The sequence below is a fragment of the Dendrobates tinctorius genome, unplaced genomic scaffold (assembly GCF_039654945.1).
Source record: "Dendrobates tinctorius isolate UK_male_01 unplaced genomic scaffold, ASM3965494v1 ptg000020l, whole genome shotgun sequence".
Taxonomy (NCBI): Eukaryota; Metazoa; Chordata; class Amphibia; order Anura; family Dendrobatidae; genus Dendrobates; species Dendrobates tinctorius.
In genome coordinates, this window is record NW_027361688.1 from 3566688 (window position 1) to 3591110 (window position 24423).

The following is a 24423-nucleotide window of genomic DNA, read 5'->3' on the forward strand; positions in this document are numbered from 1 at the left end:
AGCCATTATCCAGCTCCTGTTCTCGTTAGAGAAATATTTATCAAGATGCTGATGAGCCAGAAGGACACGAAGCTAGAAAGATGGGCGCAGATAATGGCCTGTGCGTCACTGTCGGGCCGCACTTCGGCCAGATCACATCCTCTATGATTTACTAGTTCCAGCTTAAATTCATCTTCTCTTCTATAATCTTTATTTTTATACATTCTTATTTCTTACCTATACGTCTATCGCTCTCATATCTAGCTATCACTCTATCTTACCTCTCGCCTATCTAAACAGCTAGGCTCTGACTGGCCCACGGGAAGCCGGTGAACCACCTGGTGGGTCTCACCTACTGAGCATCCACGTTTAGCACTCTGCTTGGTGCGGTGCACGTGGATAATTCTGGTGCCCCTGCCGACTACGTGTCCTGCTATTGTTATGGCTAGCGACTGATATTGCCATGATGACCCTGTATAGTTGAGTGGCTGAAAATACTGTATTAGAGGATCTGCTCAAGCATCAGTATGTGAGCGTGAGTGCTGGGTATTTTTTTTTCTACTGATCAAGACAATATCCTGTGTGGGATCTGGGTCAAAAGAGTGGGGCTATCTTCATCCATTTCCAGCATCCATCTACTACTTCCTAGCTCAGTCTGCTGTTTTTGGTCTACACTCTGCTAAGTGAAGCTAAAAACATATTTCTGCTATTAACGTGCCTGTTTTATTATCCATTACTGCTTTATTAGCACTATCACACACTACAACTCTGCTGCTCCTGTGGTTAACTGTGTCCTTGCTGCAAGATACCTGATTTCAAGAAGGTCTCTGCCATTCCTGTAGTTAACTGTATTCCTGCTGCAAGATATTTGTTTTCTTGTATGTCTCTGCCATTTCTGTGGATAACCGCATCCCTACTGCAAGATACCTGATTTCATATATGTCTCTGCTATTCCTGTGGTCAACCGCATCCTTGCTGCAAGATATGCGATTTCATGTATGTCTCTGCTATTCCTGTGATTAACCGCATCCCTACTGCAAGATACCTGATTTCATATATGTCTCTGCTATTCCTGTGGTCAACCGCATCCTTGCTGCAAGATATGCGACTTCAAGTATGTCTCTGCTATTATTGTGGTTAACCGCATCCTTGCTGCAAGATGGGCTATTTCATGTATGTCTTTGCTATTCCTATGGTTAACCGCTTCATTGCTGCAAGATATGTGATGTCATGTATGTCTCTGCTACTCCTGTGGTTAACCATATCCCTTCTGCAAGATACGTGATTTCATGTATGTCTCTGTTATTTCTTTAGTTAACTGTATTCCTGCTACAAGACACCTAATTACATATAGAACCCTGATGTTCCTATATGCCTCTGCTCTCCAGCTACATTTTCTGCTACCATTCTTGTTTGCATATCTGTTGCCCTGCACGCCTTACTGTCATGGCCCTCACCATTCCACTTACAAGTCCAACTCTGGCTCTGCTGTATCTTCACCTTCAGTTCGTGATGCTCACTCTGACCTACGACACAGTGAATAAACTATCTATCTCCTTTACATGTAGGCTGTATGCTTTTCCACTTGATTATCTAGAACACCATTAGCCGGTCAGGATTGTATTAATGGCAGTGATTTATATTCCCACATAGCGGACCCACCTATATCCTCACTTTCCGGTCCTGTGATTTCAATCCTTCCTATGATTTTCGGAGTGAGAAGAACAATTCCCACATCCAGGCAGAGACATTTTGGAATGATCCGTTCTGTACTGAGCCACATCACAACATTTCTTGGGTGTTTGACTCTCCGGATGAACCGTAGAACGGAAAGTCTAGAAGCGTTGGCGTCATAGTCACTGGTGATTATATCCAGTCTTAGGTTGGGTAATTCGAGATACCTTGGGTGAAGGTGTTAGAGGAACGCTTGAATTAAGGCGATACGTCATTAATAATCATTTCACAGGGGCAAAATGTACTAATCTCCAACCAGAAATGTTCTCTTGTTCTCCGAGCCAGGATAATTTAATCCGCAGCTTCAGTGGATGGAGACACCGTGTTCCCTCGGTTGTAGAAGGAAATGTTTTCCATAGAGCGGTATTAGCAGAAGCGACCATCCCAATGGGAACATCAGAATTACCGCGTCTGTCCTGCAAGCAGTTATACTTGTCATAAATCTAACACTTGGTATTCAAGAAACTTACTGTATTCAGCCTAAAGTCCCCAGGGCATCTGCCGCAAGGACTCCTTGTATGAGGGCATCTTTTAGACGTAGGTGGGAGCATATGGACCCACTAAGAAGCTCCTGATCCGAGGATAGAAAGGGCACACAATGTAGATGGCGTCTCCCCCGTCTGTCACGGAGTCAGGTTGGGCAAGTGACGCACCAAGGGGGCACCCATAGAGCTACGGGTTGGAAATTATGGTCATGGGCTATCAAGCTGGACAACTTGACTCAGTAATAGACACACAGCATGTACTAGATTTTGGTGGCTCATCTGAAGCCATGAGGGTTAGAACTTGTACTAGAGATTTGTGGAGTAGACATAATTCCCGTTCTTGGTTCTACCACAGGGTCTGTAACCTTTACTATTTGTCAGACATCTTTATAGGTCACTACAATGGCCTCCACTAAGAATTCTCTAGGATGTAACGCTGTGATTCATGGTGGCACCAGTAGTCTTTAGGCTCCATGTCCAAAACTAAATCTCAGGACTAAGAAAGGTGACAACTTTTGACAAAATTGTGAGCAACAACTTGAATTAAAAAGCCTCATGCAAAGTTGTGGTGGCCTGAGAGGTTGCGTAATTGGACATAAGTTCTACTTTAGAGACCCCCCTCAGATTTTGGGAAGATGTGGTACATAAAACACGTGTGGTGTGCTTCAACTGTTCCAATCTAAATGCCTAGAAAATATATTTTATAATAAAATTATTGGAAAGGAACGAGTATTTGAGAAGAGCGTAAGGGCCTTCACAGGAAAGAGGCTTTGAACCTTCCTTGTAAGCCCTAAGATATAGACTCTCAGTGCCTGAAACGCGTGCAGGACTTCATTGATCCCATCCTAGAAACCCAGTCCTTGTATCTCCACTGTTAATCCTGTAACTATAGGACGTGATTACAAAACATTACATTGAGTAAGTGCTGATAAAGCAGCGTCCTAACGCATTTCGAGGCCCCGACCCAGATGCCTTTCACATGGTAAAGAGGCCATTCCCAGGTGTGGCCTGAGAACTTGGTCAGATTACAGAAGTCACGGAGATGGAACTTCCCGAGAAGACATCGTGTGAGAGGTTCCTGAGATGCTTGTAGTTGTTCCGCTAGTCCTGGTCGTGTGTCCCCCACAGCCCAGCATTTAGGCCAGATTAATCCTATGCCTGTAGGACACAATATGTAATCACATTCCACCTCCGCTGGGAATAATATTACAGGCAGCTCCTAAAAAACCTACAGACCACTCCATCTGGGCACAGACATGTACAACAAGCTCGTGGTTCATTTGTGTGAGATTTCATATGTAATGGGGCCGAGGGCACAGGAGGGAGACGGAAGGGGATTCTGTAACATCTCACTTCTCCGCATGTGAACTGCACTGACACTTACCTTCCCCATTCCTGCGTGAGCGTGACCCATCTTCACCACCACTGGAAAGTTAGGTGTCGACAGCTGAGGAAAGAGAAACACAATGTCAGCACATCATACATGTGCGGTCCGAACTCAGAGAGAAATAACACAGGGACTGCACCAGTAGAATAGTGAGTGCAGCTCTGGGGTATAATACAGGATGTAACTCAGGATCAGTAATGTATGTACACAGTGACTGCACCAGGAGAATAGTGAGTGCAGCTCTGGGGTATAATACAGGATGTAACTCAGGATCAGTAATGTAATGTATGTACACAGTGACTGCACCAGCAGAATAGAGAGTGCAGCTCTGGAGTATAATACAGGATGTAACTCAGGATCAGTAATGTAATGTATGTACACAGTGACTGCACCAGGAGAATAGTGAGTGCAGCTCTGGGGTATAATACAGGATGTAACTCAGGATCAGTAATGTAATGTATGTACACAGTGACTGCACCAGGAGAATAGTGAGTGCAGCTCTGGGGTATAATACAGGATGTAACTCAGGATCAGTAATGTAATGTATGTACACAGTGACTGCACCAGCAGAATAGTGAGTGCAGCTCTGGAGTATAAAAAGGATGTAACTCAGGATCAGTAATGTATGTACACAGTGACTGCACCAGCAGACTAGTGAGTGCAGCTCTGGGGTATAATACAGGATGTAACTCAGGATCAGTAATATATGTACACAGTGACTGCACCAGCAGACTAGTGAGTGCAGCTCTGGGGTATAATACAGGATGTAACTCAGGATCAGTAATGTATGTACACAGTGACTGCACCAGGAGAATAGTGAGTGCAGCTCTGTGGTATAATACAGGATGTAACTCAGGATCAGTAATGTAATGTATGTACACAGTGACTGCACCAGGAGAATAGTGAGTGCAGTTCTGGGGTATAATACAGGATGTAACTCAGGATCAGTAATGTAATGTATGTACATAGTGACTGCACCAGGAGAATAGTGAGTGCAGCTCTGGGGTATAATACAGGATGTAACTCAGGATCAGTAATGTAATGTATGTACACAGTGACTGCACCAGGAGAATAGTGAGTGCAGCTCTGGGGTATAATACAGGATGTAACTCAGGATCAGTAATGTAATGTATGTACACAGTGACTGCACCAGGAGAATAGTGAGTGCAGCTCTGGGGTATAATACAGGATGTAACTCAGGATCAGTAATGTAATGTATGTACACAGTGACTGCACCAGCAGAATAGTGAGTGCAGCTCTGGAGTATAAAAAGGATGTAACTCAGGATCAGTAATGTATGTACACAGTGACTGCACCAGCAGACTAGTGAGTGCAGCTCTGGGGTATAATACAGGATGTAACTCAGGATCAGTAATATATGTACACAGTGACTGCACCAGCAGACTAGTGAGTGCAGCTCTGGGGTATAATACAGGATGTAACTCAGGATCAGTAATGTATGTACACAGTGACTGCACCAGGAGAATAGTGAGTGCAGCTCTGTGGTATAATACAGGATGTAACTCAGGATCAGTAATGTAATGTATGTACACAGTGACTGCACCAGGAGAATAGTGAGTGCAGCTCTGGGGTATAATACAGGATGTAACTCAGGATCAGTAATGTAATGTATGTACACAGTGACTGCACCAGGAGAATAGTGAGTGCAGCTCTGGGGTATAATACAGGATGTAACTCAGGATCAGTAATGTAATGTATGTACACAGTGACTGCACCAGGAGAATAGTGAGTGCAGCTCTGGGGTATAATACAGGATGTAACTCAGGATCAGTAATGTAATGTATGTACACAGTGACTGCACCAGGAGAATAGTGAGTGCACCTCTGGGGTATAATACAGGATGTAACTCAGGATCAGTAATGTAATGTATGTACACAGTGACTGCACCAGGAGAATAGTGAGTGCAGCTCCGGGGTATAATACAGGAGGTAACTCAGGATCAGTAATGTATGTACACAGTGACTGCACCAGCAGAATAGTGAGTGCAGCTCTGGAGTATAATACAGGATGTATCTCAGGATCAGTAATGTAATGTATGTACACAGTGAATGCACCATCAGAATAGTGAGTGCAGCTCTGGGGTATAATACAGGATGTAACTCAGGATCAGTAATGTAATGTATGTACACAGTGACTGCACCAGCAGAATAGTGAGTGCAGCTCTGGAGGATAATACAGGATGTATCTCAGGATCAGTAATGTAATGTATGTACACAGTGAATGCACCATCAGAATAGTGAGTGCAGCTCTGGGGTATAATACAGGAGGTAACTCAGGATCAGTAATGTAATGTATGTACACAGTGACTATAACAGCAGAATAGTGAGTGCAGCTCTGGGGTATAATACAGGATGTAACTCAGGATCAGTAATGTAATGTATGTACACAGTGACTGCACCAGCAGAATAGTGAGTGCAGCTCTGGAGTATAATACAGGATGTAACTCAGGATCAGTAATGTAATGTATATACACAGTGACTGCACCAGCAGAATAGTGAGTGCAGCTCTGGGGTATAATACAGGATGTAAATCAGGATCAGTAATGTATGTACACAGTGACTGCACCAGCAGAATAGTGAGTGCAGCCCTGGGGTATAATACAGGATGTAACTCAGGATCAGTAATGTAATGTATGTACACAGTGACTGCACCAGCAGAATAGTGAGTGCAGCTCTGGGGTATAATACAGGATGTACATATTCTCTATCCCATAGTCCCATGCCCATATACCCATCATACATATCCTCCATCCCATAGTCAACCTATGATGACATCAGTGTCGCCAAGGCAACCATTGTGACATCATAATGAGGGGTGGGGCTTGACGCGCACACACTTTTCCCCCAGTATGTAGATGGGGACAAATTTGTTCGGCGAATTGGAATGCGCGGGGTTAAAATTTCGCCTCACAACATAGCTTGGGACGCTCTCGGGGTCCAGACGTGCGACTGTGCCAAATTTTGCGGCTGTAGCTGCGACGGTGCGGATGCCAATCCCGGACATACACACATACATACACACTTTGAGCTTTATATATTAGATGTACACAGTGACTGCACCAGCAGAATAGTGAGTGCAGCGCTGGAGTATAATACAGGATATAACTCAGGATCAGTAATGTAATGTATGTACACAGTGACTGCACCAGCAGAATAGTGAGTGCAGCTCTGGGGTATAATACAGGATGTTACTCAGGATCAGTAATGTAATGTATGTACACAGTGACTGCACCAGCAGAATAGTGAGTGCAGCTCTGGGGTATAATACAGGATGTAACTCAGGATCAGTAATGTAATGTATGTACACAGTGACTGCACCAGCAGAATAGTGAGTGCAGCTCTGGAGTATAATACAGGATGTAACTCAGGATCAGTAATGTAATGTATGTACACAGTGACTGCACCAGCAGAATAGTGAGTGCAGCTCTGGGGTATAATACAGGATGTTACTCAGGATCAGTAATGTAATGTATGTACACAGTGACTGCACCAGCAGAATAGTGAGTGCAGCTCTGGGGTATAATACAGGATGTAACTCAGGATCAGTAATGTAATGTATGTACACAGTGACTGCACCAGCAGAATAGTGAGTGCAGCTCTGGGGTATAATACAGGATGTAACTCAGGATCAGTAATGTAATGTATGTACACAGTGACTGCACCAGCAGAATAGTGAGTGCAGCTCTGGGGTATAATACAGGATGTAACTCAGGATCAGTAATGTAATGTATGTACACAGTGACTGCACCAGCAGAATAGTGAGTGCAGCTCTGGGGTATAATACAGGATGTAACTCAGGATCAGTAATGTAATGTATGTACACAGTGAATGCACCATCAGAATAGTGAGTGCAGCTCTGGGGTATAATACAGGATGTAACTCAGGATCAGTAATGTAATGTATGTACACAGTGACTATAACAGCAGAATAGTGAGTGCAGCTCTGGGGTATAATACAGGATGTAACTCAGGATCAGTAATGTAATGTATGTACACAGTGACTGCACCAGCAGAATAGTGAGTGCAGCTCTGGAGTATAATACAGGATGTAACTCAGGATCAGTAATGTAATGTATGTACACAGTGACTGCACCAGCAGAATAGTGAGTGCAGCTCTGGGGTATAATACAGGATGTAAATCAGGATCAGTAATGTATGTACACAGTGACTGCACCAGCAGAATAGTGAGTGCAGCCCTGGGGTATAATACAGGATGTAACTCAGGATCAGTAATGTAATGTATGTACACAGTGACTGCACCAGCAGAATAGTGAGTGCAGCTCTGGGGTATAATACAGGATGTACATATTCTCTATCCCATAGTCCCATGCCCATATACCCATCATACATATCCTCCATCCCATAGTCAACCTATGATGACATCAGTGTCGCCAAGGCAACCATTGTGACATCATAATGAGGGGTGGGGCTTGACGCGCACACACTTTTCCCCCAGTATGTAGATGGGGACAAATTTGTTCGGCGAATTGGAATGCGCGGGGTTAAAATTTCGCCTCACAACATAGCTTGGGACGCTCTCGGGGTCCAGACGTGCGACTGTGCCAAATTTTGCGGCTGTAGCTGCGACGGTGCGGATGCCAATCCCGGACATACACACATACATACACACTTTGAGCTTTATATATTAGATGTACACAGTGACTGCACCAGCAGAATAGTGAGTGCAGCGCTGGAGTATAATACAGGATATAACTCAGGATCAGTAATGTAATGTATGTACACAGTGACTGCACCAGCAGAATAGTGAGTGCAGCTCTGGGGTATAATACAGGATGTAACTCAGGATCAGTAATGTAATGTATGTACACAGTGACTGCACCAGCAGAATAGTGAGTGCAGCTCTGGAGTATAATACAGGATGTAACTCAGGATCAGTAATGTAATGTATGTACACAGTGACTGCACCAGCAGAATAGTGAGTGCAGCTCTGGGGTATAATACAGGATGTTACTCAGGATCAGTAATGTAATGTATGTACACAGTGACTGCACCGGCAGAATAGTGAGTGCAGCTCTGGGGTATAATACAGGATGTAACTCAGGATCAGTAATGTAATGTATGTACACAGTGACTGCACCAGCAGAATAGTGAGTGCAGCTCTGGGGTATAATACAGGATGTAACTCAGGATCAGTAATGTAATGTATGTACACAGTGACTGCACCAGGAGAATAGTGAGTGCAGCTCTGTGGTATAATACAGGATGTAACTCAGGATCAGTAATGTAATGTATGTACACAGTGACTGCACCAGGAGAATAGTGAGTGCAGCTCTGGGGTATAATACAGGATGTAACTCAGGATCAGTAATGTAATGTATGTACACAGTGACTGCACCAGGAGAATAGTGAGTGCAGCTCTGGGGTATAATACAGGATGTAACTCAGGATCAGTAATGTAATGTATGTACACAGTGACTGCACCAGCAGAATAGTGAGTGCAGCTCTGGAGTATAAAAAGGATGTAACTCAGGATCAGTAATGTATGTACACAGTGACTGCACCAGCAGACTAGTGAGTGCAGCTCTGGGGTATAATACAGGATGTAACTCAGGATCAGTAATATATGTACACAGTGACTGCACCAGCAGACTAGTGAGTGCAGCTCTGGGGTATAATACAGGATGTAACTCAGGATCAGTAATGTAATGTATGTACACAGTGACTGCACCAGGAGAATAGTGAGTGCAGCTCTGTGGTATAATACAGGATGTAACTCAGGATCAGTAATGTAATGTATGTACACAGTGACTGCACCAGGAGAATAGTGAGTGCAGCTCTGGGGTATAATACAGGATGTAACTCAGGATCAGTAATGTAATGTATGTACACAGTGACTGCACCAGGAGAATAGTGAGTGCAGCTCTGGGGTATAATACAGGATGTAACTCAGGATCAGTAATGTAATGTATGTACACAGTGACTGCACCAGCAGAATAGTGAGTGCAGCTCTGGAGTATAAAAAGGATGTAACTCAGGATCAGTAATGTATGTACACAGTGACTGCACCAGCAGACTAGTGAGTGCAGCTCTGGGGTATAATACAGGATGTAACTCAGGATCAGTAATATATGTACACAGTGACTGCACCAGCAGACTAGTGAGTGCAGCTCTGGGGTATAATACAGGATGTAACTCAGGATCAGTAATGTATGTACACAGTGACTGCACCAGGAGAATAGTGAGTGCAGCTCTGTGGTATAATACAGGATGTAACTCAGGATCAGTAATGTAATGTATGTACACAGTGACTGCACCAGGAGAATAGTGAGTGCAGCTCTGGGGTATAATACAGGATGTAACTCAGGATCAGTAATGTAATGTATGTACACAGTGACTGCACCAGGAGAATAGTGAGTGCAGCTCTGGGGTATAATACAGGATGTAACTCAGGATCAGTAATGTAATGTATGTACACAGTGACTGCACCAGGAGAATAGTGAGTGCAGCTCTGGGGTATAATACAGGATGTAACTCAGGATCAGTAATGTAATGTATGTACACAGTGACTGCACCAGCAGAATAGTGAGTGCAGCTCTGGAGTATAAAAAGGATGTAACTCAGGATCAGTAATGTATGTACACAGTGACTGCACCAGCAGACTAGTGAGTGCAGCTCTGGGGTATAATACAGGATGTAACTCAGGATCAGTAATTTATGTACACAGTGACTGCACCAGCAGACTAGTGAGTGCAGCTCTGGGGTATAATACAGGATGTAACTCAGGATCAGTAATGTATGTACACAGTGACTGCACCAGGAGAATAGTGAGTGCAGCTCTGTGGTATAATACAGGATGTAACTCAGGATCAGTAATGTAATGTATGTACACAGTGACTGCACCAGGAGAATAGTGAGTGCAGCTCTGGGGTATAATACAGGATGTAACTCAGGATCAGTAATGTAATGTATGTACACAGTGACTGCACCAGGAGAATAGTGAGTGCAGCTCTGGGGTATAATACAGGATGTAACTCAGGATCAGTAATGTAATGTATGTACACAGTGACTGCACCAGGAGAATAGTGAGTGCAGCTCTGGGGTATAATACAGGATGTAACTCAGGATCAGTAATGTAATGTATGTACACAGTGACTGCACCAGGAGAATAGTGAGTGCAGCTCTGGGGTATAATACAGGATGTAACTCAGGATCAGTAATGTAATGTATGTACACAGTGACTGCACCAGGAGAATAGTGAGTGCAGCTCCGGGGTATAATACAGGAGGTAACTCAGGATCAGTAATGTATGTACACAGTGACTGCACCAGCAGAATAGTGAGTGCAGCTCTGGAGTATAATACAGGATGTATCTCAGGATCAGTAATGTAATGTATGTACACAGTGAATGCACCATCAGAATAGTGAGTGCAGCTCTGGGGTATAATACAGGATGTAACTCAGGATCAGTAATGTAATGTATGTACACAGTGACTGCACCAGCAGAATAGTGAGTGCAGCTCTGGAGGATAATACAGGATGTATCTCAGGATCAGTAATGTAATGTATGTACACAGTGAATGCACCATCAGAATAGTGAGTGCAGCTCTGGGGTATAATACAGGAGGTAACTCAGGATCAGTAATGTAATGTATGTACACAGTGACTATAACAGCAGAATAGTGAGTGCAGCTCTGGGGTATAATACAGGATGTAACTCAGGATCAGTAATGTAATGTATGTACACAGTGACTGCACCAGCAGAATAGTGAGTGCAGCTCTGGAGTATAATACAGGATGTAACTCAGGATCAGTAATGTAATGTATGTACACAGTGACTGCACCAGCAGAATAGTGAGTGCAGCTCTGGGGTATAATACAGGATGTAAATCAGGATCAGTAATGTATGTACACAGTGACTGCACCAGCAGAATAGTGAGTGCAGCCCTGGGGTATAATACAGGATGTAACTCAGGATCAGTAATGTAATGTATGTACACAGTGACTGCACCAGCAGAATAGTGAGTGCAGCTCTGGGGTATAATACAGGATGTACATATTCTCTATCCCATAGTCCCATGCCCATATACCCATCATACATATCCTCCATCCCATAGTCAACCTATGATGACATCAGTGTCGCCAAGGCAACCATTGTGACATCATAATGAGGGGTGGGGCTTGACGCGCACACACTTTTCCCCCAGTATGTAGATGGGGACAAATTTGTTCGGCGAATTGGAATGCGCGGGGTTAAAATTTCGCCTCACAACATAGCTTGGGACGCTCTCGGGGTCCAGACGTGCGACTGTGCCAAATTTTGCGGCTGTAGCTGCGACGGTGCGGATGCCAATCCCGGACATACACACATACATACACACTTTGAGCTTTATATATTAGATGTACACAGTGACTGCACCAGCAGAATAGTGAGTGCAGCGCTGGAGTATAATACAGGATATAACTCAGGATCAGTAATGTAATGTATGTACACAGTGACTGCACCAGCAGAATAGTGAGTGCAGCTCTGGGGTATAATACAGGATGTTACTCAGGATCAGTAATGTAATGTATGTACACAGTGACTGCACCAGCAGAATAGTGAGTGCAGCTCTGGGGTATAATACAGGATGTAACTCAGGATCAGTAATGTAATGTATGTACACAGTGACTGCACCAGCAGAATAGTGAGTGCAGCTCTGGAGTATAATACAGGATGTAACTCAGGATCAGTAATGTAATGTATGTACACAGTGACTGCACCAGCAGAATAGTGAGTGCAGCTCTGGGGTATAATACAGGATGTTACTCAGGATCAGTAATGTAATGTATGTACACAGTGACTGCACCAGCAGAATAGTGAGTGCAGCTCTGGGGTATAATACAGGATGTAACTCAGGATCAGTAATGTAATGTATGTACACAGTGACTGCACCAGCAGAATAGTGAGTGCAGCTCTGGGGTATAATACAGGATGTAACTCAGGATCAGTAATGTAATGTATGTACACAGTGACTGCACCAGCAGAATAGTGAGTGCAGCTCTGGGGTATAATACAGGATGTAACTCAGGATCAGTAATGTAATGTATGTACACAGTGACTGCACCAGCAGAATAGTGAGTGCAGCTCTGGGGTATAATACAGGATGTAACTCAGGATCAGTAATGTAATGTATGTACACAGTGAATGCACCATCAGAATAGTGAGTGCAGCTCTGGGGTATAATACAGGATGTAACTCAGGATCAGTAATGTAATGTATGTACACAGTGACTATAACAGCAGAATAGTGAGTGCAGCTCTGGGGTATAATACAGGATGTAACTCAGGATCAGTAATGTAATGTATGTACACAGTGACTGCACCAGCAGAATAGTGAGTGCAGCTCTGGAGTATAATACAGGATGTAACTCAGGATCAGTAATGTAATGTATGTACACAGTGACTGCACCAGCAGAATAGTGAGTGCAGCTCTGGGGTATAATACAGGATGTAAATCAGGATCAGTAATGTATGTACACAGTGACTGCACCAGCAGAATAGTGAGTGCAGCCCTGGGGTATAATACAGGATGTAACTCAGGATCAGTAATGTAATGTATGTACACAGTGACTGCACCAGCAGAATAGTGAGTGCAGCTCTGGGGTATAATACAGGATGTACATATTCTCTATCCCATAGTCCCATGCCCATATACCCATCATACATATCCTCCATCCCATAGTCAACCTATGATGACATCAGTGTCGCCAAGGCAACCATTGTGACATCATAATGAGGGGTGGGGCTTGACGCGCACACACTTTTCCCCCAGTATGTAGATGGGGACAAATTTGTTCGGCGAATTGGAATGCGCGGGGTTAAAATTTCGCCTCACAACATAGCTTGGGACGCTCTCGGGGTCCAGACGTGCGACTGTGCCAAATTTTGCGGCTGTAGCTGCGACGGTGCGGATGCCAATCCCGGACATACACACATACATACACACTTTGAGCTTTATATATTAGATGTACACAGTGACTGCACCAGCAGAATAGTGAGTGCAGCGCTGGAGTATAATACAGGATATAACTCAGGATCAGTAATGTAATGTATGTACACAGTGACTGCACCAGCAGAATAGTGAGTGCAGCTCTGGGGTATAATACAGGATGTAACTCAGGATCAGTAATGTAATGTATGTACACAGTGACTGCACCAGCAGAATAGTGAGTGCAGCTCTGGAGTATAATACAGGATGTAACTCAGGATCAGTAATGTAATGTATGTACACAGTGACTGCACCAGCAGAATAGTGAGTGCAGCTCTGGGGTATAATACAGGATGTTACTCAGGATCAGTAATGTAATGTATGTACACAGTGACTGCACCAGCAGAATAGTGAGTGCAGCTCTGGGGTATAATACAGGATGTAACTCAGGATCAGTAATGTAATGTATGTACACAGTGACTGCACCAGCAGAATAGTGAGTGCAGCTCTGGGGTATAATACAGGATGTAACTCAGGATCAGTAATGTAATGTATGTACACAGTGACTGCACCAGCAGAATAGTGAGTGCAGCTCTGGAGTATAATACAGGATGTAACTCAGGATCAGTAATGTAATGTATGTACACAGTGACTGCACCAGCAGAATAGTGAGTGCAGCTCTGGGGTATAATACAGGATGTAACTCAGGATCAGTAATGTAATGTATGTACACAGTGACTGCACCAGCAGAATAGTGAGTGCAGCTCTGGGGTATAATACAGGATGTTACTCAGGGTCAGTAATGTATGTACACAGTGACGGCAGCAGCTCTTAGTCTCATAGCACTTTGTTGTATTTTTCTACAGATGAGGTAATCCGTTGCTACTTTTAGTTGGACGGGTGATGCGTGTTCTGGTCATACAACGCCCGTTCCACCCTGTGTCAGTTCCTCACTAGTTTGCTGACAAGGTCGAAGGGTGAATCTACAAACATAAAAGCAGTGTTTTCCGTCCTAGTGGAAGAGATGGGAGTGGAGATGTCTCTTCCTTTTCAGAACATAAGTCTTTACAGAGAAATAAGAATTTCAAAATATCAAACAAGTGACATAAATAATGTGACGTAAAGAGTGAACGGCGCGGCCGGCGACCGTAGAGCTGCGCTGTGAAGATCGGTTTGGTAACTCGGCTTAACAGCAGACGCCTTTATGAACATCTGGAGTTTATACTTTATATGTTACCTGGTAAATGTGACTCAAAGCTATATATAGGGACGGTTAAGGGTGGGGATACTAGTCTACAGTTTCCGGTTGCTAGAGGTCAAGAGCAGACCCCTTGTCCCCCCGCTGCGCTTACCATGGCGTTGGGATCATCGGCGGGGGAGCGGGGACAGTGGCGGCGAAACCTCCATGGGAGTGGAGTCCCCATCAGGTGCGTGTTCCTGAGCGCTTGTCCACCGATGTGGCTCCCTGGGACCATCCTTGGCGGGCGCCGGGTCGCAAGCCCTCTAGCAGGCCCCGGTCTGGGAGGAATCCACACTGGGTTCAGTGGTGATTAGCAGGCCTCCACCTCAGCCCGTGTTGGGGTCGGAGCCTACACACACCGGGATTCACAGCTCCTGAGACATCACGGTGGGTTGTTAAGGCGATGACCCAGTTGGGCGACCCACCTCTGCCCCTGGACCTGAGCACGGGACTTTCCAAGACGCTCAGCCGGCGGGTGGTACCCCTCTGCAATTGGGGTTACCGGCCCTTTTATTGACCCCAGGAGTGCCCTCTACAGCAACAGAAATTACGCTGGACGCCCAACAGACTCTGTTTCCGGTGGGTGGATCGCACAGCGGGTTGGGGTCTAGAGGGTTACCCCCTCAGGCACAGCCTGCTGGTCCAAGCGGGTATTATGGAGCGGTCCCGTCCAGGGTTGTGCGGCCTGCCAGGGCCATGACATCGGTATCGTCAGGATCATCAGGATTCAGATCTCAGGCACCGGAGGATCCAGTGGATTGGATGGACGTCTGGATGTGGGTTCTACGGCTGGGGGGGATCACAGCTCCCTCGCAGCCCAGTGTTATTCCATGTCATGTCCGTTGCCTCTGCTGTCAGTGTCTCCAGTGATGGGGGTCAGTCAGGCAGTGGGGTCAGTAGTTTCGGGTCAGGGGGTGGGTGGTGTTCAGTCAGATCCTGTGGGTGACGGGGTTAGAGAGATCCTGGGTAATGTGAGGGATTTGCTGACACGTTTGGAAGGTGGTAGGTCGTCTCCGGCACGTTTAGCTGCGTGGGTGGCCTCGCAGTCTTTGGGGCATAGTTTTTCGGGTATGGGTTCGGTCGGGCTTAGCCGAGTTTCTGATCCAGTGCAGACGGAATAGTAGAAGGAGTGTAGGATTCATTTAGATGATGGGCTCATGGGGAGGTTTACGTTTGTTTTGAGGGTCCGCTTGGGGCTCACCTTGAGAAGGAAGTGCGGGAAAAAAATCTAGAAGGTCGAATATGCTGAGATTTTTTTTCCCTTTTTCCTTTGGAGAAATGTAATTTAGATAAGGGGAAAAAGGATGATAGGAAGATGGAGGAGCATCTCTGCTCGCACTGCAGTGGTTCCTCTCATGGCGCCACCAGATGTTTTAGAAAAAACAAGGCAAAGGTGGGGAATAATAATCCCCAAAGGGAAGATGCCAGTGAAGCTGGCCGCGAGGGTCCCTTACCTAAATAGGTTTCCGGATACGGGTAAGGCGGAGCTATTGAGGTTAGGTTTTAGGGATGGTTTCAAAATTCCTGAGATACCGCGGGTTCTTAATCTTAGAAGTTGGGCCGGATGTCTAGGCTGTTTGGGCTGGGTGCCCACGTTCCGTTTTTGCCGGAAAAGCCGCTTACAAAACGCAATCCCATTCATTTTAATTACAATCCGCAGTTGCTGTGCCCATGCAGCGGATGAGTCGCATCGCGGTAAAATACGCAGCATGTTCATTAATTTTGCGGACTCGCCATAGACTTGTATTGGAATGCATAAAATCCGCAAATATGAAAAATGTTTGCGGATTTCAAGAGCATTTGCAGCGGTTCTGTAAATCAAAACTGCTGCAAATGGGAAGTGACATCAGGGGAGGCGTGCCTGCCAGCCCATGCGCACCCCATAATCCAGGAAGACGAGACTCCCAGACCGGGCCCGGCTTCCTGTGTGATGGCTGCCACCATGGACTGGTATGACCGCATGGAGCTGGAGGTGCCCTTCATGATCAGTGTGGTAAGTGTCTGTGTGCAGGGCTGCGGCCCCAAGACATGGAAGATAATTCCCCTCCGTTAGACAATCCAGGAAAGCTGTTGTGTTTTCGGAGGGGGGAGGGTGCATCTCCATATTGTGCAGCATCATGGGGGGAGGGAAGCTCAGTGTGCACATGTGGCTGCAGTCATGGCCGGCTTCAGCAATGTGCACACAGCGAGGAGGAGGAGGGTGCGTTACTGACACAGCGATCGCACGCAGCACCCTCTTCAGCGTGCTGATCTGTCTCCATGTCCGATCAGCCAGAAGCATCAGAAAGCAGAGGAGCAATGCAGGACAAGACGAGAGGCGGCTGCTGCCCTGTGTGCACACTGCCCTGCACACTCCAGGTACAAGATGAGAGGCGGCTGCCCTGTGTGCGCACTGCCCTGCACACTCCAGGTACAAGATGAGAGGCGGCTGCTGCCCTGTGTGCGCACTGCCCTGCACACTCCAGGCACAAGATGAGAGGCGGCTGCCCTGTGTGCACACTGCCCTGCACACTCCAGGTACAAGATGAGAGGCGGCTGCCCTGTGTGCGCACTGCCCTGCACACTCCAGGTACAAGATGAGAGGCGGCTGCTGCCCTGTGTGCACACTGCCCTGCACACTCCAGGTACAAGATGAGAGGCGGCTGCCCTGTGTGCACACTGCCCTGCACACTCCAGGTACAAGATGAGAGGCGGCTGCTGCCCTGTGTGCGCACTGCCCTGCACACTCCAGGTACAAGACGAGAGGCGGCTGCTGCCCTGTGTGCACACTGCCCTGCACACTCCAGGCACAAGATGAGAGGCGGCTGCCCTGTGTGCACACTGCCCTGCACACTCCAGGTACAAGATGAGAGGCGGCTGCCCTGTGTGCACACTGCCCTGCACACTCCAGGTACAAGATGAGAGGCGGCTGCCCTGTGTGCGCACTGCCCTGCACACTCCAGGCACAAGATGAGAGGCGGCTGCCCTGTGTGCGCACTGCCCTGCACACTCCAGGTACAAGATGAGAGCCGGCTGCCCTGTGTGCGCACTGCCCTGCACACTCCAGGTACAAGATGAGAGCCGGCTGCCCTGTGTGCGCACTGCCCTGCACACTCCAGGTACAAGATGAGAGGCGGCTGCCGTGTGTGCGCACTGCCCTGCACACTCCAGGCACAAGATGAGAGCCGGCTGCCCTGTGTGCACACTGCCCTGCACACTCCAGGCACAAGATGAGAGGCGGTTGCCCTGTGTGCACACTGCCCTGCACACTCCAGGCACAAGATGAGAGCCGGCTGCTGCCCTGTGTGCACACTGCCCTGCACACTCCAGGTACAAGATGAGAGGCGGCTGCCCTGTGTGCACACTGCCCTGCACACTCCAGGTACAAGATGAGAGGCGGCTGCCCTGTGTGCGCACTGCCCTGCACACTCCAGGTACAAGATGAGAGGCGGCTGCCCTGTGTGCGCACTGCCCTGCACACTCCAGGCACAAGATGAGAGGCGGCTGCCCTGTGTGCACACTGCCCTGCACACTCCAGGTACAAGATGAGAGCCGGCTGCTGCCCTGTGTGCGCACTGCCCTGCACACTCCAGGTACAAGATGAGAGGCGGCTGCCCTGTGTGCGCACTGCCCTGCACACTCCAGGTACAAGATGAGAGGCGGCTGCCCTGTGTGCACACTGCCCTGCACACTCCAGGTACAAGATGAGAGGCGGCTGCCCTGTGTGCGCACTGCCCTGCACACTCCAGGTACAAGATGAGAGGCGGCTGCCCTGTGTGCGCACTGCCCTGCACACTCCAGGTACAAGATGAGAGCCGGCTGCCCTGTGTGCGCACTGCCCTGCACACTCCAGGTACAAGATGAGAGGCGGCTGCCGTGTGTGCGCACTGCCCTGCACACTCCAGGTACAAGATGAGAGCCGGCTGCCCTGTGTGCACACTGCCCTGCACACTCCAGGCACAAGATGAGAGCCGGCTGCTGCCCTGTGTGCACACTGCCCTGCACACTCCAGGTACAAGATGAGAGGCGGCTGCCCTGTGTGCACACTGCCCTGCACACTCCAGGTACAAGATGAGAGGCGGCTGCCCTGTGTGCGCACTGCCCTGCACACTCCAGGTACAAGATGAGAGGCGGCTGCCCTGTGTGCGCACTGCCCTGCACACTCCAGGTACAAGATGAGAGGCGGCTGCCCTGTGTGCGCACTGCCCTGCACACTCCAGGTAACCTCTCCAGGGGTTAGAAATGATGAATTAAATATGGCAGGTTAAAATGTGTTTTTTCCTATGTGTGTGAGAATACAAGTGTGTGAGCATGCATGTGTGTTTTCCCATGCATGTGTGCGTGCATGTGTGTGATTTCCCATGTGTGTGAGCGTGCATGTGTGTGATTTCCCATAGGTGTGAGCGTGCGTGTGATTTCCCGTGTGTGAGCGTGCATGTGTGTGTTTTTCCTGTCTTTGATCTTTTCTGTCTTGTGTGTGTCTTTTTTGCAGTGTGGGTGATCGTGCATGTCTGTGGTGGATGCACGTCGGCCCCGGTGCGTGCCGTGCGGTGGACGCTAGTCTGACCCCGGCCTTACTCTGATACCTGAGGATGAAATCCGTCTTGTGCTTGTATAATCTTTATTTTCAGCGATCCTGTCAGCAGTTTTGGCCGATGTAAGATGCACTCACCGTTCAGGGCTGATCCACAGCATTCTATAATTCGGTACTTTGCTGTGAGGGCAGAGAAGTCCGCCTGCGCAGGAACGCGATGCCGGGGAGCCTGCGCAGGAGCGTGATGCCGGGGAGCCTGTGAAACAAGCAGGAGGGCGGCGATCATAAGAAGATGGGAGGTGCCGGTCCGCGACACCCACCGGACCGCCCCCCGGGTGAGTATAATAAAAGTTATTTTTCTTATCTTTCAGGTCGGACGGGGGCTTATATACAGTACTATAGAATGGTGTACATCAGCCCTGAAAGGCAGCGGCCGCAGACTATATCGGCCAAAACAGCGGACAGGTTCCCTTTAATGATACGCCCGTGCTCCGGGGCGGCCTGTGGGAGGTCTTCAGGTGGTGCTTAGGATTTCATCAGTATGGCTTCAGCCTCTGTCTGCTTACTGTACCCTATTTTACATACTGAATATTATATACCGTATATACTCGTGTATAAGCCAACCCCCCCAATTTTGCCATAAAAAACTGGGAAAACTTATTGACTCGTGTATAAGCCGAGGGTGGTGATGCACAAGGGTTAATGGTGGTCCAAAAGGATGCTCTCAGGATAAATACCCCATATATTGCTGCACAAGGGTTAATGGTGTAATGGTGGCCCAAGTAGATGCTCCATACATAAATACCCCCATAAGCTGCTGCTATAAAAAAAACAAAAACCACACACTCGCCTCTCCATCGCTGGGGGCCAGGTGCCGGTGTAGCTGCTGGCTCAGGCCCCCGGCACTGGCTATATTTGCTGTTCCATCGCTGTTTCCCGGGTCCTGTGCAGCGACGTTAGCACTGACTACGTCATCGCGCCCTCCGCCAAGTCACAGCCAGAGGACCGGGGAGATAGCGATGGAACGGGGAGCGGTAAGTATTGCTCTGCTCCCCCGTCATACTCACCAGCCCCCTCCTGGCGCCCGGTCTCCAGTCTTCAGCCCCTGCTGCTTCCAGCGTGATGTCGGCGTCCCAGGCTGTTCCTGCATTCAGCGGTCACGTGGTACCGCTCATTAAATATGCACATATTCATGAGTTTAAGGAGCGGTACCATGTGACCGCTGAATGCAGGAACAGCTGGGACACTGAGATCATGGGGGGGAAGCAGGGGGGCTGCAGAGACCGTGCCAGGAGGGGGGAGTATGGTCTCTGACACCCCCCCCACTCCCCCACCGACCCCCGTATATGACTCGTGTATAAGTCGAGAGGGGGACTTTCAGCCCAAAAAAATGGGCTGAAAATCTCGGCTTATACACGAGTATATACGGTATCTCCGGCAGCGCCATCTTGGAGGAGCTGTCGGATCACCTTTATATGCACCGATAGCTGCTCCTGCGCAGACGCGGCCGGCGTCATTTTCAAACTGATTTTTTGTTTCATATCAGGATAACCTTAACCCCTTTCTGCCATTAGACGTACTATCCCGTCATTGTGACCTGGGACTTAATTCCCATGGACGGGATAGTACGTCATAGCGATCAGCGCCGCTCCCGGGGGGGGGGGGGGTGCTGCTGATCGCGGCCGGGTGTCAGCTGATTATCACAGCTGACACCCGGGACTATGTGTCACAGACCGCCCCTGACGCATTAACCCCTAGCACACTGCGATCCAACATGATCGCAGTGTACCGGGGAATCAGGGAAGAAACACGCAGGGAGGCGGCTTGGGGGCCTGCAGGGAGGCGGCTTTGTCAGGCACTGAGAGAGCCTCCTGCAGTGCCTGTCGCTGATCTGACACTGCTGTGCAAGGTGTCAGATCAGCAATATGACACTTTATTATATTGTCCCACGCTGGGACAACTTAATAAATTAAAAAAAATCAAGTGTAAAAATAATTCTAAAAAAATCCCAAATAAAAAAAAAACAACCTAAAATTCTTTTATTTTGTAAATAAACAAACAATAAAAGTACACATATTTGGTATCGCCACGTCCGTAACGACCTGCCCTATAAAACTGTCCCATTAGTTAACCCCTTTAGTGAATCCCTTAAAAAATAAAAATCAAAGCAAAAAACAATGCTTTATAATCATACTGCCGAACAAAAAGTGCAATAACGTGCGATCAAAAAGACGCATATAAATATCCATGGTACCGCTGAAAACGTCATCTTGTCCCTCAAAAAACGAGCCGCCATACAGCATCATCAGCGAAAAAATAAAAAAGTTATAGCTCGCAGAATAAAGCGATGCAAAAATAATTTTTTATATAAAATTGTTTTCATTGCATAAAAGCGCCAAAACATAAAAAAAAGACATAAATGAGGTATCGCTGTAACCGTACTGACCCGAAGAATAAAACTGCCTTATAAATTTTACCGCACGCGGAACGGTGTAAACGCACCCCCCCAAAAGAAATTCATGAAACGCTGGTTTTTGTTCATTCTGCGTCCCAAAAATCGGAATAAAAAGCGATCAAAAAAATGTCACGTGCCCGAAAATGGTACCAATAAAAACGTCAACTCGTCCCGCAAAAAATAAGACCTTACATGACTCGGTCTGTCAAAATATGGAAAAATTATAGCTCTCAATATGTGGTGATTCAAAAACTATTTTTACAATAAAAAGCGTCTTTTAGCGTGCGACAGCTGCCAAACATAAAAACCGCCATAACTAGTAAATCAAACCCCCCGTTATCACCCCCTTAGCTAGGGAAAAATAATAAAATAAAAAAAAGTATTTATTTCCATTTTCCCATCAGGGTTAGGGCTGAGATTAGGGTTAGGGGTGTGTTGGGGTTAGGGCTGAGATTAGGGTTAGGGGTGTGTTGGGGTTAGGGTTAGGGCTAGGGCTGGGGCTAGGGTTAGGGCTGAGATTAGGGTTAGGGGTGTGTTTGGGTTCGGGTTGGAGTTAGAATTGGGGGGTTTCCACTGTTTGGGCACATCAGGTGCTCTCCAAATGCAACATGGCGTCTGATCTCAATTCCAGCCAATTCTGTGTTGAAAAAGTCAAATGGTGCTCCTTCCCTTCCAAGCGCCCAAACAGTGGTTTACCCCCACATATGGGGTATCAGCCTACTCAGGACCAATTGCACAACAACTTTTGGGATCCAATTTTTCCTGTTACCCTTGGGAAAATAAAAAATTGGGGTCAAAAATATAATTTCTCAATGGACAAAAAAAACTGTTGCTTTATGCGCCGTGTCCGACCGCTATGTGTTGGTTATGTGTCTCCGGTATGCATCGAAAATGTCATCACGACTCATACTGGAGACTCTGTTGAGAGAGCCGTGTGGGGGGGGTTGTGTGTGTGCGTGTGCACATGTGTACATGGATTCATACATATCTGCATTGGTTTTGAGTGTGTGTTTCAGTGTGTACATATATGTATAGATGTGTGCAAATGCACAATTTTTTTTTTTTTACTAAATTTATTGACTTGTAATCTCATACATTGTAGATCGAGAAACATCCTGAGGTGTGGGACCGCGCTAGAGGGGAGTACAAGGCCATACATAACAAACGGGAAGCGTGGCCGGCCATAGTGACAGAAATATACCCACAGTGGCCTCAACTACCAAAAGCGGGACAAAAACTGATTTGTAAGTATTTATTAATTTGAATTTGTGTACTTTTTTGAAATCTAGATATTTTATTTTTTTTTACTGCTTCATTTAAGTGGATGACGTGAAGAAGAGGTGGCGTTCGGTGACGGACCGGCTGGTGAAGTCCCTGAGGACGCAAACGAGGGTGCCCTACGCTGACCAGCTTCAGTTTATTTTGAGCAGCAGGAACTGGCGGAGGCAAGATATATATATATATATATTTATCTCCAATTTTTCTGATAGTCTTTTATTAACATGGCTTTTTTAATATTTCTACAGCCCTGAAGGAAATATAAGGGCCCAAACTCCAACGTTCCATGAAGGCAACAGCCCGGAGCACGGACTAGGAAAGGAGTTGGAGGACTTTTCTTTGTGTTCCTCGCCAGATCCTCTGGAGGCCAGGCCTCCTTCCGCTATGTCTGAAGCTGGTTCGGCTTCGTCCTGTGCCGATGGAAGTTCGTCCTCTGCTGTGGAAGTGGCGTTGGGGTCTATTGAGGCTGCTCCTGCCTCTGGCGCTGCGTCTAGCTCTGCTGGTGGCCAGTCGAGACCCACTGGGATGGGGGCTGGTTCTGCCCACCCCGTTGCATTCAGAAGGGCGGCACCCAAGAAGGGAAAAAAGAAAGAGGCTTCGACTAGTGTGATTGAAATAGTCACTAGTCGAAACCTCAATCTGATTGATACTTCATCAAAACAAGATGAGCTGGACAAATTTGGCTCATGGTTAGCCAGCCGCCTAAGGTCCATGCCGCGGGACAGGCAGAACATATACATGTCAGCAGCCAACGTCCTGCTAATGGCTGTAGACGTCCCATCCCCTATACCCCCGTCACCAGCCATAATGACGGGGATTATTAATTTATTTCATCCACAGAGTGTGCCTCCACCACCACCAGCAGCTGCATCGCAGCGTTTTGGGCAGGCGGCAGTATACAGGCCCGACTCTGCTGACCGCCCACCAGCCCCTCCAACAACTGCCCCTCACTCAATGTCCCCTAATACTAGACTGTCCTCCCAAGACATGGTTGCGGGGTATGGGTACGAGCCGAAGTACCAGCAGTTTTGACAATTTTTGACAGTGTTTGTCAGACCAATTGTTTGTTAGTAAAAATTATTTTATATAATTATATATATAAAAATCGTTTCGTTTATATGTTAGCTACATATCTAATATTTATAAAATAAAATTTTATTATTAAAACTGTATGTGGTCATTTTTTTCTCAAAAAATGGAGTATATGCTTAAGATATATGCTTAACAGAAGTTTTTAAGGTAGAGCCATAAAAAAAAAAAAAATTTCCACAAAAATGACTTTTTGCCACAATGTTTTATTTTCCCAAGGCTAACCGGAGAAATTGGACCTCAAAAGTTGTTGTGCAATTTGTCCTGAGTAGGCTGATACCCCATATGTGGGGGTAAACCACTGTTGGGGCGCATG

The 24423-nt window shown here is 47.0% G+C and overlaps 2 protein-coding genes across 3 annotated transcripts in view; one reads left to right on the forward strand and one right to left on the reverse strand.

Annotated features, from left to right (window-relative positions):
- Positions 1-24423, reverse strand: part of SYN3 (synapsin III) — a 247764-nt gene that overhangs the window by 23090 nt on the left and 200251 nt on the right. The window contains exon 7 of the mRNA XM_073567487.1: positions 3583-3645. Within this exon, the coding sequence (XP_073423588.1) occupies positions 3583-3645 (63 nt within the window). The remainder of the gene's footprint in view (positions 1-3582; positions 3646-24423) is intronic.
- On the forward strand, positions 16638-24185 carry LOC141083310 (uncharacterized). 2 transcript variants are annotated; one of them, XR_012230679.1, is made up of 5 exons: positions 16660-16765; positions 19383-19620; positions 22843-22984; positions 23062-23185; positions 23267-24185. XR_012230679.1 is itself a non-coding variant. In XM_073567492.1 (4 exons), the coding sequence occupies exons 1-4, from the start codon at positions 16703-16705 to the stop codon at positions 24048-24050; spliced, it is 1113 nt and encodes a 370-aa protein (XP_073423593.1). In that variant the 5' UTR covers positions 16638-16702; the 3' UTR covers positions 24051-24185. The 2 variants fall into 2 exon arrangements, 1 of the variants encoding a protein (XP_073423593.1); XM_073567492.1 differs by lacking the exon at positions 19383-19620 and having other exon boundaries at positions 16638-16765.

Excerpts from the sequence above, each read along its gene's own strand:
- LOC141083310 (XM_073567492.1), top strand. The coding sequence starts at position 16,703 with ATGGCTGCCACCATGGACTGGTATGACCGCATGGAGCTGGAGGTGCCC. Across the intron at positions 16,766-22,842 it reads TGCCCTTCATGATCAGTGTG|ATCGAGAAACATCCTGAGGT; the intron begins GTAAGTGTCTGT and ends CATACATTGTAG. Across the intron at positions 23,186-23,266 it reads AGCAGCAGGAACTGGCGGAG|CCCTGAAGGAAATATAAGGG; the intron begins GCAAGATATATA and ends ATATTTCTACAG.